At 43.1% G+C, this 18,171-nt stretch overlaps 2 protein-coding genes across 7 annotated transcripts; one reads left to right on the top strand and one right to left on the bottom strand.

Moving 5' to 3' along the window:
* Positions 1 to 1,802: 1,802 nt before the first annotated feature.
* On the bottom strand, positions 1,803 to 9,831 carry LOC120657179. Of its 6 annotated transcripts, none has more exons than XR_005668102.1 (18): positions 9,190 to 9,831; positions 8,398 to 8,553; positions 8,194 to 8,325; positions 7,989 to 8,105; positions 7,805 to 7,924; positions 7,633 to 7,701; positions 7,438 to 7,566; positions 7,226 to 7,351; positions 7,019 to 7,162; positions 6,788 to 6,846; positions 6,583 to 6,672; positions 6,135 to 6,482; positions 5,489 to 6,051; positions 5,299 to 5,385; positions 5,136 to 5,207; positions 4,811 to 5,019; positions 3,095 to 4,717; positions 1,803 to 2,999 (listed from the first exon to the last, which is right to left on the bottom strand). XR_005668102.1 is itself a non-coding variant. In XM_039935448.1 (12 exons), exons 2-12 carry the CDS (start codon positions 8,501 to 8,503, stop codon positions 6,381 to 6,383), a joined length of 1,194 nt encoding a protein of 397 aa, XP_039791382.1. In that variant the 5' UTR covers positions 8,504 to 8,553; positions 9,190 to 9,829; the 3' UTR covers positions 6,065 to 6,380. The 6 variants fall into 6 exon arrangements, 1 of the variants encoding a protein (XP_039791382.1); XR_005668099.1 differs by having other exon boundaries at positions 7,633 to 7,710; positions 9,190 to 9,829; XR_005668101.1 differs by having other exon boundaries at positions 7,447 to 7,566; positions 7,633 to 7,710; positions 9,190 to 9,829.
* A 6,363-nt stretch (positions 9,832 to 16,194) lies between these two features.
* On the top strand, positions 16,195 to 16,775 carry LOC120653737 (GDSL esterase/lipase At1g28660-like). The gene has a single exon (XM_039931414.1). The coding sequence runs from the start codon at positions 16,200 to 16,202 to the stop codon at positions 16,773 to 16,775; it is 576 nt and encodes a 191-aa protein (XP_039787348.1). The 5' UTR covers positions 16,195 to 16,199.
* Positions 16,776 to 18,171: the final 1,396 nt, after the last annotated feature.

The following is an 18,171-nucleotide window of genomic DNA, read 5'->3' as shown; positions in this document are numbered from 1 at the left end:
TTTACTCAAGAAATTAGATTTTAAATTTGAAATTTGAGTATAGGAACGCTGTACTATCAAGAGGGACTTGGTTCAAAGGTTTCGATTTAAATCTTGTGCTCAAGAGAACCTATACAAACACTTTTGAGCCACAAAATAACTCAAACAGAGCAAAAACCGAAGTTTTTCCCTACCTTACCCGGATACTCCGGGTATAGGGCCGGATACTCCGGACCCCATTGCCCGGAGTGTCCGGGTGCTGTTTCCGGGCTGAAAAACCAGTGTTGCTCGGAGTCTCCGGGCATATACCCGGAGTCTCCGGGTACCCTTTCGCCCAACGGCTATTTTTGGGCTAAAGACTATATATATACCCCCTCTTTACCCCTTCAGCCCACTCACTTGCCACTTTGACGAGCTGAACTCAAACCTAAGCCAAGAAAGAGCTCTCTCACTTCCCTTTCTCCATTCTTGAGTGATTCGCTTGAGGGATTTGAGTGAGAAGCAAGCAAGAGCAAGGAGTAGTGCTAGTGAGCCTCATTTCCATCTCTTGAGCACTTGGTTTTGGTCAAACCCGCGGATTCAAATTTGTTACTCTTGGAGCCTTGTGCTCCTAGACGGCTAGGCGTGTTTGTGATTGCTCAATCAAGATTGTGAGCTGCACAAGAAGTTTGTAAGCTCCATTCCTCGCCGAGGAATCCATAGTAAGTAACCTTGGGCTTGAGAGGTGATCTCGCCCTTGGAAGAGGAGCATAGGGGTTCTTGAGCACCGTTTCTCGAATCCTTCCTCAACGGAGACGTAGCACTTTCGGGTGTGAACTTCGGGAAACAAATCCTTGTCTCATTTGTGTTAGTTTACTTGATTTCATTGCTATTTGCTTGTGAGACTTCATTTCTAGGGTTTGAGCTCGATCTACTCACTCATGAGTTTCTAGTGAATTCTATTTGTAGGATATCAACCTTAAGGAACCCCTGGTACTCTTACTTTAGCTCGATCTACTTTTCGTACTCAGATTTCTGCAGTTTTCTTCCATGTTGTTCATACCCGGAGACTCCAGAAATAACTCCGGATACTCGGGACCACCAAACCCAGAGTATCCGGGCTTATACCCGGAGTATCCGGGCTGGTCTGTGTCTGACATTTTTGTTAAGTGTTTTAAATTGCAGATTGTCTATTCACCCCCCCTCTAGGCATCTTAAGATCCTTTCACTTGCACATCTTTCAAAATTAGAAGCTGAGAGTGTTGCCAACTGGAGAGGGACGCCATGCTCAAGGCTGTTGGCTCGTTAAGCCCCCTTGTCAAATATATTTGAAGGTTGAAATTGGCACTCATGTGCCCTATCCACTATAGCCGAGGATTCCCAACGCCTTTCACATCTTAGGGACTCCAACTGTCATGGCGGCATGAAACAAAACAAAACAAATTAAAATTAGACTGTCATTTTGAATTTCTAACGCCTTGGCCTAAACCAACAGCATTGGGTTTAAATTAAAAATGAATAAATCTAGTGAGATACATGACTTGAAAAATGAATGGTTGTTTTCTCAATTCTGCAAAATATCTCTGAAAACAAAAAAAAAATTGTCCTTCTACCTATGGGATCCAAATCTTTGTTAGGTTTAGCCAACATCCATGTATTAGAACGCGAAACACCTCTGGATAAAGCAACATATAGTTGTCCATGACAGAAAACAGGCTCTGAAAGATATATCCTAATATTCGGGATAGTTTGACCCTGGGCTTTATTTATAGTCATTGCAAAACTGAGTCTTATTGGAAATTGTTTTCTCTTAAACTTGTAAGGTAGTGAAATATCCTCTGATGGAGACAATGGTATCCTTGGTATAAAAATCAGATTTCCAGCATGATGTCCATTTACAATTTCACAATCAATTGCATTGTCCTCAAAAGCCTTCACTATAAGTCGAGTTCCATTGCACAGTCCATGATGAGGATCTAAATTTCGAAGGAGTATGACAGGACAGTTCTTCTTAATTTTAAGCTCGTGCGGAGGAAGACCATTTGGAGTAATTGAGTTCAGAAAATCAAGAGGATAGTTATTAGTTGAGTCATCATCTACGGAATCATGACTGTAGTAAACCTTTTCTTCTCCAGGAAACTTCCCAATCATCATCACGTTGATGCTATCAACATACTCATTCCTTGTTGACAAGATAGCACGCTGCCGCATGTAACTGACGAAAGTGCAGTTCTTAGCTAGATTCGGAAGCACACGATCGATGAGAGTATCAATAGACTGATCATCATTATACTCAAGCATAATGTCATTCGGCATATCCACATAGTCATTTGGGAAGGTCTTTTCTGTTCCATCACCAATTCTTAATAGAAACTGCGAGAAACATACATCATTCTGGGCCCTCATGTTCTGCTTCAACTGTATTATCTTGATATCATCCCATATATAGGATCGAAGCAAGGTGGCATCACATATTTGTGCTCTAGTACCTCTAGGAACAACAGGCAAAACTTGTCTGAAATCCCCTCCAAACACTATAACTTTGCCCCCAAAAGGTAGATCATTTCCTGTAATATCACGTAACGACCTGTCAAGTGTCTCCACAGCCTGCCTTCGTGTCATCGCAACCTCATCCCATATAATTAAAGACGCCTCACGTAACAATGCAGCTGTACCACTTTACTTGGTAAAGTTGCAAATAGAATTATCTTCAAGCTTTATGGGAATTTTGAACCTCGAATGAGCCGTACGACCATCAGGCATGATGGATGTTGCAATTGCGGATGTAGCTGTAGCTACTGCAATGCGATCCGTGGATCGAACTCTGGCTAAAAGAGCCCTGTAAAGATATGTATTCCCGGTCCCACCAGGACCATCCACAAAAAATACTTTCCCTTTATTTCTGATGACATGATCAAAAATTTCTTTAAAACCTTCCATTTGCTCAGTATTGAGAGACTCTGCTAATTTAATATCTTCATCAGATACGACAATTTTCCTCTCCTCAGTTAGTTCTCTATAATAATCCCTATTTGTGTCACCTGCTCGGCCAAAATTTTAATTATCAGTAAAAGTATACAATAAACAATAATAATAGCAACACAGCATCACAAATAAAGTTGGGAAAATATATTACCAGACTGATGCATATGTGGCAGTCCGTAATTTCTAATGTCTTTACCCATCGAGGAGAGAATATCCGCAATGTCCCTAAGGACAAATTGTTCAACACTTGAAGAATTTCCATGAACACGCACATAGTCCTCAGCCATTGATTCAAAGTGTTTGTCCTAGAGGGCACGAATGTTTGTGTACTCGCAATAAACCATAATAGTAGCAAACATTCTTCTGAGAGCACATGGCATCTGAAAAGCTACTGCTTCGCTAAGTGCATTGTCGAGTGACGTATCTGTTTCAACAAGACCAAGTTTCTCACAACATTCTCTAAAAGTAGGGCTCACAACACCACGAACTGTTCTGATTGATATGAATGATGTTGGACCTCGAACATGATTCAGAAGAACTCGAAGATAGAATCTTTCGCCCTCAGATGGGTACACATACACCAACCTTCCAATCTGGAACTGCCTTTTCCTACGAGTCCAACTTTTTTTGGTCTTGTTCCATGTATAATGTTCTAGAAATTCCCTATATAAGTATCTCCGTGCAGTTGGATCTTCAATATTCATTTTAAAGAATTCTGTTAGCATAGATCTTTGATTTCTAGCTCGTTCCAGTACATCTTCAAGGTTGTCGTCATCTTTAAATGGAACCATGTGCATACCTGGAAGATGAACTTGCATCGGCAAAACATGAGGATATATAGAATACATCGGGAACCTATAGAGTCGGTATACTGCTTCAATAGACGTAATACACCGTGCCTTCATGTACTGTTTAATCTCATTGATCTTTATCTCTCCATTCTGATCATGATTTGCAACTGAAAATGATGCACAATCCATACCCTTGTATACATACTTATATAGATACTTGCAACTCTTAATACTGCTGGAAACTTCAACATTGATGTGACAATTATATCTCATCAGGAGTGTAGGATTATATGGTACAACCCATCTATTATCCAACCATTTTTCCCGCACATAAACCTTGTGACCATCATTTCTTCTTCTGTATATAGGATATGCATCCTTTCCCTGTAAAGTGGTCTCACTGAATTGTTTAGGGTACCTGAAACGACATGCACCATCTTGCATGCAACCACACTTTTTATTTAGAACACCACAAGGTCCATGCATCATGTGTTTGCATACAAGTTCATGGAGAAGAGGATATTTCTTTTCATCCGGTAGTTCTACAGAAATATATTTATCAAAATCATCTGGCCCACTAAGCTTTGAACTACTTTCCATTATAAGCAAGAAATGTTCGTGCGGAAAACCTCTTTTTTGAAACTCAGTAACATGTGCCCAGGCTGCCACCTTTCCAAAGAAACCATTTTTAATCACAAAATCATGAAAATCAATGAGTTTGGCATGGTAAACCCTAGTCACAATATCAGGTCTATCTTGAGGTTTCTGACCAGGCAGCAAAAGTTCTATGATCTCTGGCCAGTAGGGGTTGCAAGTCATGGTTAAAAAATAATCTGGCCTTCTATATTTAGCAACCAATGACATTGCATCCATGAACCTGCACTGCACATCTCTATCACTTCCGGGGAAATTTTTAGATAAAACAACCAATTTACCAGCCTTCAAACCCCTATTCTCACCGGCAAGAAGGGTGTCCATTATACCTTGTTATTGAAAACATATCAACTTGAATCAATCAACACATTAAATAAAAACGACGGAGTGTTGAAATATGATATGAATAAATTTTATTATACCTGATAGAGGTCTCCCCTACTAATTTTCTGGTGGTCTGGATGGGAGTACCAAACTAGTCGCATACTCTCAATTTTCACATACATATCCACTATCCATTGCTGAAAAAGCCTTCCACCATGAAGGAATATATTAAAAACATCATTGCGGATCTGCATAATATAGTAGTAATACTCCCTCGCACTAACATGCAGACGCGAACCCCCACCATCTAGTTTTTTAAATAATAAGAATAGGATAAGAACACTGATAAAAATTAACCACCGTATTTAAGCTAAACGAACATTCATAAAATTACTTTGAACAACATGGTAATATGAAGTTTACCTCCATCACCATCCTCAGCCATGTTGTTGTCACAGATGTCGTCTTCCTCCTCATCCTCACAAATATAAGGAGCTATAAATTTACAAGACAATAATAAGTGTTATTGTAAATGCCAAAAAATTATTAACCATGACTGAATAAAAAATGATTATATTTTTGCAACCTGAATGTGTCATCTGACTGATTGGTTGTACTTGATTCTGCTTGACATCTGATTTTCTTGCCCTTTTAGAAGGAGCAATATGACTATCTGTTAATACGGTAATAGAAATATATTAGTAAATTTATTTAAGAAATGGTTAAAATAATTTAACCAACAAGTAATAATCGAGATGGACATGTAGATGTCATACCATCAGTTTTGCGCTTTGTATACTTTCTTCTAGTTCGGGGAAAGCGTATTGTCGGTTTTTTCTCCAGCAATATACTCTTGTCTTCCCAGCCAGTCTCACCACCGGGATACAAGATAGGGTAAGCTAACGGATCGTAACAACCATGGTACGCCCGTATAAATTTTGGATGACCAGAATTTGGATAAACTATAATACTCCGTTTAAATTTAGTTCTTTCATTAGAGCCATCCTGCCAGATAACCGCAACTTGATCCATAGCAGGTGCGTTATATCTTCGTTGATCAACCGAAATACTGGTGTTCAATTCAATTCTCAATTCGTCCAAATTTTCCATTTGTCCAACACTCCTGAAGACACGAACATATGGGTTGTTATCGAGGATTCGAAGAATCGTACGAATCAGTCTTGAATCAAGATGGGGTGATCTTTTGCTTCTATGTGATAGGGTCTCATCTGTGTCATAGAAGTACAACTACATATGATGCGGACCGTTTTTTCCCGGTCTCAACTGGTCCAATCTGTGATAAATCTGACCATGCACTTTAAAAGTAAGATACCAGTACCTACATATATACATAAAACACCGCGGTAAATTCTTTATTATAATTTATAAAACACAAAAGTATTTCGGCACTAAAATAGTCACCAGCTGCAGTAGCGACCCGATGATCCACACCCGCTCCAAAGCTCGTGAAAGAGAAATGAGAGTTAAAATACCGAATATTTTTTCTGAAATACAAGGCATCCCTATCTGTCTGGCTTGTAAAAAGGCGCTGCAGATCGTCAGGAACTGGTGTATTCACTATATTAACTTTCCCTTGCCTGCAACAAAAACCAGGACCCTCACTTGGAAACCTTATAGCACCACAATACTCGCATATCGGCACTTTCCTCAACACAAGATGTTTATCAGGTAGATCATTGTATACTCTTTCGTAAGGATCACTGTCCAAAATAACCGCTTCTGGTTCCCTGATTGTCCTGAACTGACCATCTGGAAAAATTAACACGTTCGTGGTTAGATTTAAACAATTCATATATTATTGATTTATTATTTTATAACAATAAATCATCTCGTCGATAGACAACCGTACCATTAGTATAGTAGACTCTTGCTTTGTCATCCGTGAGAACATCAAGATCAAATTCACAATCATCCAGCTCTTTGCAATCCAGATCCTCCTCTGTATCACATAAAACATACAATTAATTTACCCATCATGGTTATATACAGTATCCTACTCATACATATGTTTATATATTGTTTAATAATAAAATAATATAAATATTGAAAAGTACCTTCTTGTGATCGGGTTCCCAAATACCAGAGTCATAGTTTGGTTTCCCAACGTTTTCATCTGGTTCCCAAATACCAGAGTCATATTCATTAAAAGAAAAACATGAGTACTGTACCAAAGTTTTTAAATGTGTATTGCATTGTACAATCTATACAATAAACTAATTATCTAATGTCACACAAAACTTACTGCGTAATATAAAGATAAAGTTTACCAAATGAATCATACAGACCTTTTTTATTACTATTGTATCTTTCCCTCTGTTTGATGTTCCTTTCTATTCTTTTCTCATTTGACATTGTTGCAAACTTCATTCGCTCCCTGTCCCTTTTCTTTTGTTTTGTTGCCTCTAGAGGTGAGACCATGGCGCCAACAGCTGTCAAAAACAATAAAATAAATGGGGTGGGGGATGCAAGAAATAACAACAAGCTAACTTTACCTGTGTTCTCGGCGTTCCCTTGTAGCATAGCAGGCATGTTACTGCCGCGAGCTGTTATAAAATATGAATTGTTGCGAGCAAGCCAATCTGAAAAATCATCTGCAATAGGCGAATTTTGTAGGACGTCTGCACAACAAGGGCATATAGTACGTTGCAACACTCGAACACGGTCTCCAAGAATTGATCAAATATAAATCAACTATTATCATTACTCGACAAACCAGGTCCATGTCGATTAATGGGCATCTGCATGGTGGCATTTGAACCAACTTCAGTAGTTTTATCGGAAACTGCAGTTCCGCCCACATGCAACAGTGACAAAGGTGGGTTACCCGACAAACCTGCCACCATGTCACAGCATCAATAAACCTTTCAAAAATCAAAGTATTAAAAAACAACACCCTAACCTGTCGTATGAGGTGTTTCCATAAAACATGGGATTCCATCAAATTGTACCACTGCTGACTGGGGTGTATCTATCAATGCTGACGTCAATAAATTCTACTATGTCACAACCACACAACATAATATGGTATAAAAGTTTTCTGGAATAAGCTAGCAACAGAACATTGCACTAACCTGCTGTATTTTGACTCCTGAGCACGTGATCTTGCTCACTTGCAGTAACACCCATAGTGATACATGAAACTGTAGTTCCATCCACATGCAACAGTGCCGAAGATGGGGTGCATGACATGCCTATCACCATCAATTAGAATTAACCAACCTTTCACCAACCAAAATAGGAAAAAAAATGAATAACCTGCACTCCCATCAATGTGGAACGCTGCCGACTGAGGTGTCCCCATCAAACATGGATCTTCATGAACACATAACACTCCTGACTGGGGCACTCCTGTCTGGGGTGTATCTGTCATTGCTGCCATCAACATCTCCCATAGTTCATGCATCACACAATATCTTTTGGTACTTAAATTTCACAAATTATCTAACAACATTTAGCTGACCTATTCGTTTCTCTGCTTGTCGTCGATGATAGTTTTCTCTTTTCTTTGCATTAAGTGCTGCTTTCTTCTCCCGCGGCATACTCGCATAACGTTCCCTTGCTTTTTGCCGCCTAACAGATGCTAGATCAACATCTAACAAAGAAAGGTGGTCAATTAGGGTTTTGGACAATTTGGGATGTGGACAGGTAGTCGAACAATACTCACCGTCTTCCAAATCTCTTGACCTCTTCTTAGGAGCAGTGCTTCTATTCTGTGTGTTGGTTATATCCCCAAGAGGAACACGATGCTCGTCGCCGCCGCGTCGCGCCATCAACGTAGACTGTGGTCGCCGGCGTGATCACCGTAGTGGACGTCCGTCTTCTGGAAACCTCAGAAGATTAAATTCATTGCAGAAAAACTCAGAAACAAAAATAAAAAGGTAAATAAAAATTCAGTCTGTCTTCTGAAAAGCTCAGAAGATTAAATTCATTGCAGCAAAGCTCAGAAACAAAAATAAAAAGGTAAATAAAAATTCAGTGAGCTGGCATAGCAAAACTGGAATGAATGCTGTCACACAGTATTCCATACATTTTTTAACCAATGTACCAAAAAGATGCAATTTTAAACGTGTTATATTGCAAGCAACCGATCTTTTAATGGAAGGACTACTTTTACTGACACGATGACATAAAAAATACTTGGCTCATCTTAAGAACGAGAAAAGAGAAGGTGTTTTCATGCTTGGTATTTCGGTTTTCACAAAGAAGCATCTGATGTAAAGATGGAGCTATATCATGACGCTAAAAGGCCTGAAAAGGTCTGCTGAAATTTAATATTTGGATTCAAGCTAATGGGAGTCACAGAAACCAATAATTGGATTCAAGCTAATGGGACTACGGCGCAGACGCGGGATTTGATTGTTCCGTCGTCCGGGAGTGTGACGTCGCCTAGCTTCCTGCCGTTGATGGCGATGTAGACGAGGTTAGGGTTCACGATATCCAGGCATGTATGGCTTACCAATAGACGTCAAGATCAGTGGCCGAGGTCCTCCCGGACCGATGCTAGGCGCGTGTTCCGCGTTCCGACGTGCCGACGCTCGACCCCGCGTCCGCCGCGAAGATGGTGTCCGACGCGCCGAAGCTCGATGCGAGATCGAGGGCGCGACGTCCCCGAAGCGATGCTAGCCGCGGGCTCCGCGTTCCGACGTACGTACGTATGTATGTATGTATGTATGTATGTATGTATGTATGTATGTATGTATGTATGTATGTATGTATGTATGTATGTATGTATGTATGTATGTATGTATGTATGTATGTATCAAGAACTCGATCAGTTTTCTAACCGGAAAAAGGACATAGGCGACGACGCCCTCGATTCTTCAAGAAGATCGGCTGCGGTTCATCCGCTAGACGTTCACCCTGGACGCGCATCACATCGAGCGGCTGAAGCAGCGCATCGTCCACCTCGGTGAAGCCGCCCTAGGACGGAGCTCCGACGCGCGTTCGACCCGCGATCTTGTCGCCGCCGCGACGAGGGCGGAGCTCGGACGCGCGATCGACCGACCGGTCCACGCGCGATCTCGGCGCCGCCGCTCCGAGGACGGAGCTCCGACTCGCGATCTCGAGGGCAGCGGCGTCACGGGAGAGCGGGCGAAGGGAACGTGGACTCGAGGGCAGCAGGGCAGCGGCGTCACGGGAGAGCGGGCGAAGGGAACGTGGACTCGAGGGCAGCGGCGTCACGAGGGCGGAGAGCGGACGGGCCACGCGATGAGCGGACGGGCGGGGCACGCGCGATCTCGGGGCCGGGGAAAAAAACCGCGCGATCTCGGAGCCGCAAAAAAAAACCGTGATTTGCGGACGGGTGGGTAGACAGGCGGGTGAAAAAAAATTGTCGGAGGGGGGGGGGGGCGCGGGATCGTGAACAACAAGAGGGCGCGTGGTTTACAGTCTACCATTCTCCCTTGTCAAACATTTGGTGCTTCTAGGTGGGCCCAAAAGTGGGGTTTGTGAGGTGAGTATGTGGGCTAGCTTTGGTGAGAATTGTTTTAATTGTCATGGATTCTTATAGTATAGATTATAGGAAACATATTCTCTTGAATAGATATATGATCAATCAGTCAATTGTGAGCTTTTCTTGGTCACTACTCACTATATATAGTGTCCATGCATTTTCCTTTTTTTTCAATTGCGAGGTGATCCTTATATTATTAAATTAGTATCTATCTTTTTTTTCTTGATTACACTCAGTACAACTCAGACACTCACAACGCATGCACACTCACTCCTATGAACGCAAGTACGCAAACCCTATCCATATGAACATCTTCGAAGACTAAGCTAGCAAATTCACGAGATTGACGAAGTCACCAGAGAAGTTGCGCTATCGACAAGAGCATCGCCTACCACTAAAAGCACAACACCGTTAAATCCTAAAATAATCACTCTTATGGAGAGTCGAACCCAAAACCTGAGGTGCTACTAAAATTCTTGACTTATATGGATATCCGAACTTATTTTCATTCATAAAATTACCCATCACAAATAAATGTGTCGAAGTTCTTGAGCAATAATACATAGATATATATAGATCCAATTCCAAACAAACCAAACACTTTATTATTCAAGCGATATGCAAGTAGTACAATTCATCGACGCTTACAATGATAAGAAATCAAACACAAACCTTTTTTTTAAGAAAACAAACTTTATTATTCTCATCACATTGTGTTGTTCTATGGATTTTATTATCACACGGAGAAAATACTACACACACAGTCAAACAACCTAGTACGTACTTCATCTATTGACGTCGTACCATGCAAAGCGTGCTGGTTCTGCTACCTTTCAAGGACGGCATGGGTTGTTTCGGCTATTGCTCCTGCACGAGGAGCCTGCTGGCAGTTGCTGCAGGTACAGGTGTTTGGAGAACTGTATGATAGGATGTTCGCCGGAGGAGGAGGCGGCGGTCTCGCCGCCGGTCCACTTCTCGCCTTCGAGAGGCCGCGCCGACGCCAACACCGCCAACAGCATCAGCACTGCCATAATCAATGGCAGAACGAGCCTGCTCATCGTGGCCATCTACGAAAGAATAGGCCGCCGCTAGCTGCAGCTCCGATCCCTGCTACGCAGTAGTCTCCAATACAGGCTTGGATCACAGAAGGCTACTAATAAGTTTGTTAATTAGCTATCGATGACAAGCTTATTGATTGTTTGCGCTGAATGCCTAGCGATCGATCTGCACGGGTATATATAGGTCAAGCTTAAAGCTTTGTGAAAAATTCATGCAAGCTACGCGTGTGGTGTAGTGTTGTACTAGGCACGTAATAGTAGTGGCATGATTTTTACTAGCTAGGAACTAGTCTGAAGGCGAGCAGAGCAAACTGCAGACTGCGCAGTCGCGAGACTTGAAAGAGATGGATCGCGCCGATTTAGTTCGTTGCCGAGTGCCGACATACCGCCGGCTGCTGTCAGCTAGTCTGATGGTTTGTGCATGCGCGTCACTGGTGAAGGCCTACTATGTTGCGTTTGGGTCAGTAGAGGCGTTCACATGTTTGCGAAATTTTTCTTTTATTTGAAAAACTTAAAACGTTTTCATCGGAACATATATAGGTTAAGTCGTCGTCTACTCCACAAGTTCAATCATGGATACAAGTGTTGTTTAGATTGAAAAAAAATATCGCGATTTTGATATTGAGCACCCAAAATTCTCTTCGATTAATAATACATAGTTTCTTTTCAGAAAAAATAATAATATATAGTCCCTCCTATCGCAGAACGAAAATGACGTTTTTGGGTTGTCCAAAGTCAACGATTTTAAACATAGACTACAAACTACATACTATATGTGTTGAGTTTGGATATTAGAAAATGACAGAGTAGATTTATATCAAAATAAATGCCATGTGTTGCAAATATATCATAACAAAAATAGTCTCTTTTAGACATAGATTACAAACTATATTTTTCCTAATTACATTGTTAGCCAAGAGGTTATTATGGCCTTGGAAAGACTGACCCCCGTTTTCTATGTGTGGTTTTCATTTGTCTTGCATCACCTGCACATAGACTCCTTTTCTTTTCTTTTTTCAACATTTCGAATGTAATTGTAAATGTAGCATCGTTGGTTTTCCTTACTACAGTTACCGCTAGACGTTACACGTTGAGAGACTTTATTCAGAAATTCTGTTTTGCACGTTCTTCAGATTGCGCGGCTTCGTAAGCATTTCCCAAGTCTTCCATTGATAAAGTTGAGAAACGTTTTGTATGTCTTTTCGAGCAACACTACGGTAGGCGTGAAGCCACACTGAACGTCCTCATTGTCATTGAGGACACAAGAATTTTTAAAATATTATATCCAAAAGATAGAAAATGGGTTACTTGTGGGGAAAGTAACTAGTTTACCCAATCAGGGTTTCCTGCCCAAGTCTAATCGAACTTTCTTTTAAGTCAGACACGGTGGCGCTTTCGGCCGTTCACAATCACAGAGAGAGATCACACAACTAGAAAATGAGACACGTTTCCCGCGTTGCAAATGGCAACAACCGTTGGATCTTCTCGAGGCCCAACTGCGGCCGTCGTATGCAATACTACACTCCTAACCTTTTTTTCCCCTCTTTTGACACGGCGGCAAACTGTGGGCCGACAGCCTGACATTGCGTCCACGGTCCAGTAGGATGTTCAGACACCTGCTGCAGTGCTGCTCGTTTGGGAGAAAAAAAAACACGTATCTGCTGCAGTCGCTGACTGCTGGGCCTGGGCATACATTCCATGCTCGCGCGCGACTCGACAAGAAGTCAACAGTATAGTCAGTAGTGAGTCCAACTGATCAAACACGTACACGAGCTGCCGCCGTCATACGCGGGTTCAGAATCATCAAGAGCTATCTTTGCAGCGCGCCAAGCAAGGGAACACATGGAGGACCGTACCGTCGACCAAGCCCAGGGCCTCCGTCTTGGCAGGGTGTGCTCTTTGCTCTTTGGATGCAAAAGAATCGGACGGAAAGAAGACAGCTTGCCCTTCAAACGATTTTAAGACACATGCGATGGACGCGAAACAGCAGCGTGTACACGAACGGAGAGGCGCAGGGGCTGCCGGCTGGGCCGCTTGCAGGCCGACGGCTGACAACAGCGAACTATAACAATGGTAAGGTAACCTCATCAGTCGTGCCGTCGTGCGGCACCTGATAAGGATGATGAGGCCGGCCGGCGTCGGAGAAGAAGAGACCTGGTGAGCTGTTGAGGCGTTGAGTTTCAATTGACAGAAGTGCTTAGGGATGACAATTGTGCCTGCAGTACGGGTACTCACGGGTTTCATACCCGATAGGTGAGGTATGTGTATGAATTTTTATCGGTGGTAGATCACAAGTAAAAAATTCTCGCTTCGGGTACCTACTAGATTACTCAAAATGTAAAAGACCCAGTAAATTAGATGATACGCGGCCCAGCCCATTGAAATCCTAGCTACCCACCGCGTTATCCACAGCTAAGGCAGCAGATCCCCTTATCCGTGAGTGATTAAAAAAAAAACAGATCCCCCGATCCCACACTCCCACAGTCAAGCACGCCGCAGGTCACGTTCAAAAAAAAAAAAGAGTAAATTCCACCCACCATACAACAACTTGTTAGGTGGATGCAAATTAGTCCAACAACTTATAAAATATTCAATTTAGTGTAATAACTTAATAGGTGGGTACAGATCGGTCCAATAATATGTAAAATGCCCAACTTAATACAATAACTTGGCAAATAGGTGCATTCACAGTCCAAGCATTACACGGCAATATAACTAACGCAAAGTCTTAATAAAGAGTATATTCATGTTAGAAAAAATTATTAAGTATTATTTGACCATTGATTTTGTGCTGCACCTATACAATGCAATGTATTTTGTCAGGATAAAAACCCTCGCTGTTTAGAAATTAATGTTATGTCTTTACATTAATTATTTTTTATAGTGATTTAATTTTAATTAATCTATTTAATTTGATATTCAATATTGAAAAATCCACCCTCACTGTTTCTGACATATTTGATTATATGCACTGTTAAACTAAAAAAAGCCAATACGTTGATACCTTTTAGGAGCTTGGTATATATATTTTTAAAGCCTCATATATTCGTTAGAAAAGAAAAATGAGCTAAATAAACAGAAACAAACATGGCATTATTGAATAAATGAGCAGAAGCGCAGAAGAAACCTAAGGTTTCAGTGTCTCTCTTATCGACTTCAGTGTTTGAGTGATTCTAATGGTGTAATTCTAAAATTTGTTTGCATTTAAACTAATAAAAAATGTACATAGTTGAAAAGCAACAACTGGATCACCATCAATAAATTTTCATTATAAAATTTAAGAATTATTGACGTTCATCTACTTTGCTTAATATGTTGCTGTTGTAATGGTTGTTAAATAATATATTGTTTTTAATAAAATCATATTTAATTTATTCTGTTAATAAAATTCTTGGTGTCCATTGCGACACAAAAATCTAGGATCAAATAATACGTTCTGACGTGAATATACTCTTTCTTGTGACTTGACGGTAGCAAATATATTATCGTGTAATGTTTGAATTGTGAATGCACCAATTTACCAAATTATTGTACTAAATTAAGCATTTTCTATGTTGTTGGATCAATCTGCACACAGCTATCAAGTTATTGTACTAAATTGAGCACTTTACAAGTTGTTGGACCAATTTGCACCCACGTGCCAAGTTGTTGTATGATGGGTGCAATTTACTCAAAAAAAAAGCACGCCGCAGCCCGCAGGTGGCAGCACGCTGAACGCCGCAGCCGCCCGGCCTGGCCGTGGGCTGCTCCGGCCTCCTCCTTTCCCACTGCTCGCCCCTTCTTGGGTTCGGCCGCCGCCGCCCGTCTTCCTCGGCTCCGGCCGCCCTCCATCATCCGCCTCTCCTCTTGCCTTCTCGGGGTCGGACGCTGCCACGGGCAGGGCAGCGAAGGCACGCCGCACGCGGGCACGCGGCCGACTGGGAGTGCCGCCCACGCCGCCGGACTCGGCGGCCAGGAGTCACGGCCGTAGGCGGACCTCGCTGCTTCCCATCATCGCCCGACGGGAACGGGTATAGGTAGGAATTTTCGCCCGAAAAAGCCCTCCTGCTCAGGGCTCAGCCGCTAAGGGCCTAAGGTTCATCTCCTCGCTCTGTTTGGAAATGTCGTAGTGATGTTATTTTTAACAAAACTAAGTATTCATCATTTATGCAGACTGTTTTCAGGGGATCTACTAGTTGCGTTTATGGGTACAAAGTGCTGTTCGAAAAGACGAGTCTTACATTGAAAGCGGTAACCTTGAATTTAGCCAATCACCGGCGGCACAACCGAGGAAGATCGGAGCCAGCTCTGGGAACCGAAGGCACGCCTTTGGAGGATTTGCATGTCGACGGAGCACGGGCAGACCAGGGATGGGGCCGGAAGGGCGGGCCGGGGTTTTATTTTAATTTACGGTGATGTGGTCTAGCCGTCTAGAACAGGCAAAAAGAAAAAAAAAGAAGGAAAGTCCATTCCATCAATTTCTTTTCTAATGCAGCCGTAGATACTCCTTTTCTTGTTCGCCAGGTAATTATCCGTCTTCTTAAGGTACCCACCCCCAGATCATATGGGAAGCTGAAGCTGGATGAACCGAACAAATTAATGGCAAGACGCCAAAACTGAAGGCGATGCGCCGCAGGTTTCCAAATAGGGTATCGAGCTCATAGGCGTTTTGGGAGCGGATCGCGGACAGGGCGCGAGGCTCGATCGCGGCGCAGCCGTCCGGGTTTTTTTTTAATTTTTACCATTATAACGCATTATAACATATGTCACTCGCTCAATTATCATTCTTAAAATAACACCTACATATTTAGCATTCTTGTTTTGTGACTCTTATATTTTTACCACATTTACTTACGTGGCAGGGCACGCGGCGTAACACGCTGACGCACAGTCAGCAAATACATGCGAAATGTCCGTCGTGCCCCTGATCTCCTCTATTCTCCCTCTCCGACAGCTGGGTCCGCAGCCGGCAACGCCATGACCTTCGGCGGCTACTCCCCGGAGCAGGCGAGCGGGCAGAGCGGCACCATCGTGGACGCCATCGGCAAGGGCGCGGAGCAGCTCATCGCCCTGGGCGCCGCGAACGTGGTGGTCCCGGGGGTCCTCCCCGTGGGGTGCTTCCCCATCTACCTGACGCTGTACCAGACCTCCAACGCCGGCGACTACGACCAGTACGGCTGCCTGAAGCGCTTCAACGCGCTGTCCGCCCGCCTCAACCAGCTGCTCCAGAGCAAGGTGATGAGCCTGCAGGGCCGGTACCCCGGCGCCCGGATCATGTACGCCGACTTCTACAGCCACGTCTACGACATGGTCCGGAGCCCCGGCAGCTCCGGCTTCAGCACCAACCTCCGGGCCTGCTGCGGCGCCGGCGGCGGCAAGTATAACTACCAGAACGGCGCGCAGTGCGGGATGGCCGGCGTGTCGGCGTGCGGCAACCCGGCGGCGTCGCTCAGCTGGGACGGCATCCACCTCACGGAGGCGGCCTACAAGAAGATCGCAGACGGGTGGGTCAGCGGGGCCTCATGTGACGGAACCGTCAAATTAAAACTCTAATTAAGCGTAATGGCCGTCATTTGAACACATCGGACGCATTAGCTTAATGGTTTAATTTGACGATCCTTTCTCAACCCACAGTCTGATCGAAACAACACCGGTAGTCTCACACGAAGGTGAGCGCAGATGGTACGAGCACAACACATTACTTAAAAATACAAACACCATACTAAAATATATATATACTTAAAAAAATTACAACACCATACACTATGAAACATTTACTTTACAAGCCGAGTTCGAAATACCTAATAATATACAAGTGTGTCTGCCATTTATGCAGAGTTTGACAAATGTGGAATCTACCCACTACAAAATATAAGGACGGGAATGAATTACACACTCAGCCCACGAGTGTGCAATTCCATACGCTCCAAAACTACGCGCCTGGGTCCTTGACGTTCCACCCCTCCGCGTCAAGTCGAACAAACTTGGCGCAACACGGACAGAAGTCTACGTGTGCGGGTCCTGAAATCATTTTTCCAACAAAGCCCTGAGCAACTAATACTCAGCAAGACTTACCCGAACAGTGAGTATACCTTAGCCCACATACCTAGACATGTAAGACATTTGGCTGGTGGTTATTTTGCAGAAAAAGCCTCTAAAGTGAATCCTTAATTTCAACTTTTAGCTCCATATTCTAAATGTTTAAATTAGCTACTAGTATTAGCATCTTCTAAGCAACCATATCAAATATAGAATATTAATTCAGGATAGACAATTTCCAACCATCAATTATATTCCATAAAGCATTACTACGATGCGGTGCCGCGATCAAGGTGCTCATATCCGAGAGCGACTGACGGCGAATCGATCCGATTTAACCTTGTAAGGTGGACCTAACCAACACGGCATGTGTATGCCCCGTCGGACCACACGCACCAACCATTCCCCTCCCCGCCTCGAACTACAGGACCGCCCCACCATCATATGGTCAGCCGAGCTCAACGTGAGACCACCAAAAGTAAATACATGCATCCCCATTTCTCTGCGACTACTCAACTACCCCAGGAGGTGAGATGGAGTCATGTACTTTCGAAGCTAGGCAGTACTAGGCTTACCGGTTTCGACTACCTCCTACTCCCGGTATGCGGTTAGTACAATTCAAACTCAATCACAGGGCCAGACAACGAACGGTCCTTAACCGACACAGACGGGGCTAACCTTTCCCCGCCCGGTCTCCAAATTTCCATCTAAAATTCCATAACTCATGTATTGGGATATAAATATGTCCTATATCTCGCGAGTAACCGGAAATTACTCGACTTCTACCGAGATCTTATTAAGCATAACATTTCTACCGTCCTATACATACTAGTATTACTCCAGGAAACTTAGGGATCATGCAACTAGGGTTCCAGAAAAATTTCTAAACCTAATGCACAGGTAATAAAGA

Source organism: Panicum virgatum, chromosome 1N (assembly GCF_016808335.1).
Source record: "Panicum virgatum strain AP13 chromosome 1N, P.virgatum_v5, whole genome shotgun sequence".
Lineage (NCBI taxonomy): Eukaryota > Viridiplantae > Streptophyta > Magnoliopsida > Poales > Poaceae > Panicum > Panicum virgatum.
This window is presented reverse-complemented; position numbering and strand designations above follow the sequence as displayed.

Excerpts from the sequence above, each read along its gene's own strand:
- LOC120657179 (XM_039935448.1), bottom strand. The coding sequence starts at position 8,503 with ATGGCGCGACGCGGCGGCGACGAGCATCGTGTTCCTCTTGGGGATATA. Across the intron at positions 7,567-7,632 it reads GGAAACACCTCATACGACAG|GTTTGTCGGGTAACCCACCT; the intron begins GTTAGGGTGTTG and ends ACATGGTGGCAG. Across the intron at positions 6,847-7,018 it reads ATACAATAGTAATAAAAAAG|ATGAAAACGTTGGGAAACCA; the intron begins GTCTGTATGATT and ends TTTGGGAACCAG.
- LOC120653737 (XM_039931414.1), top strand. The coding sequence starts at position 16,200 with ATGACCTTCGGCGGCTACTCCCCGGAGCAGGCGAGCGGGCAGAGCGGC.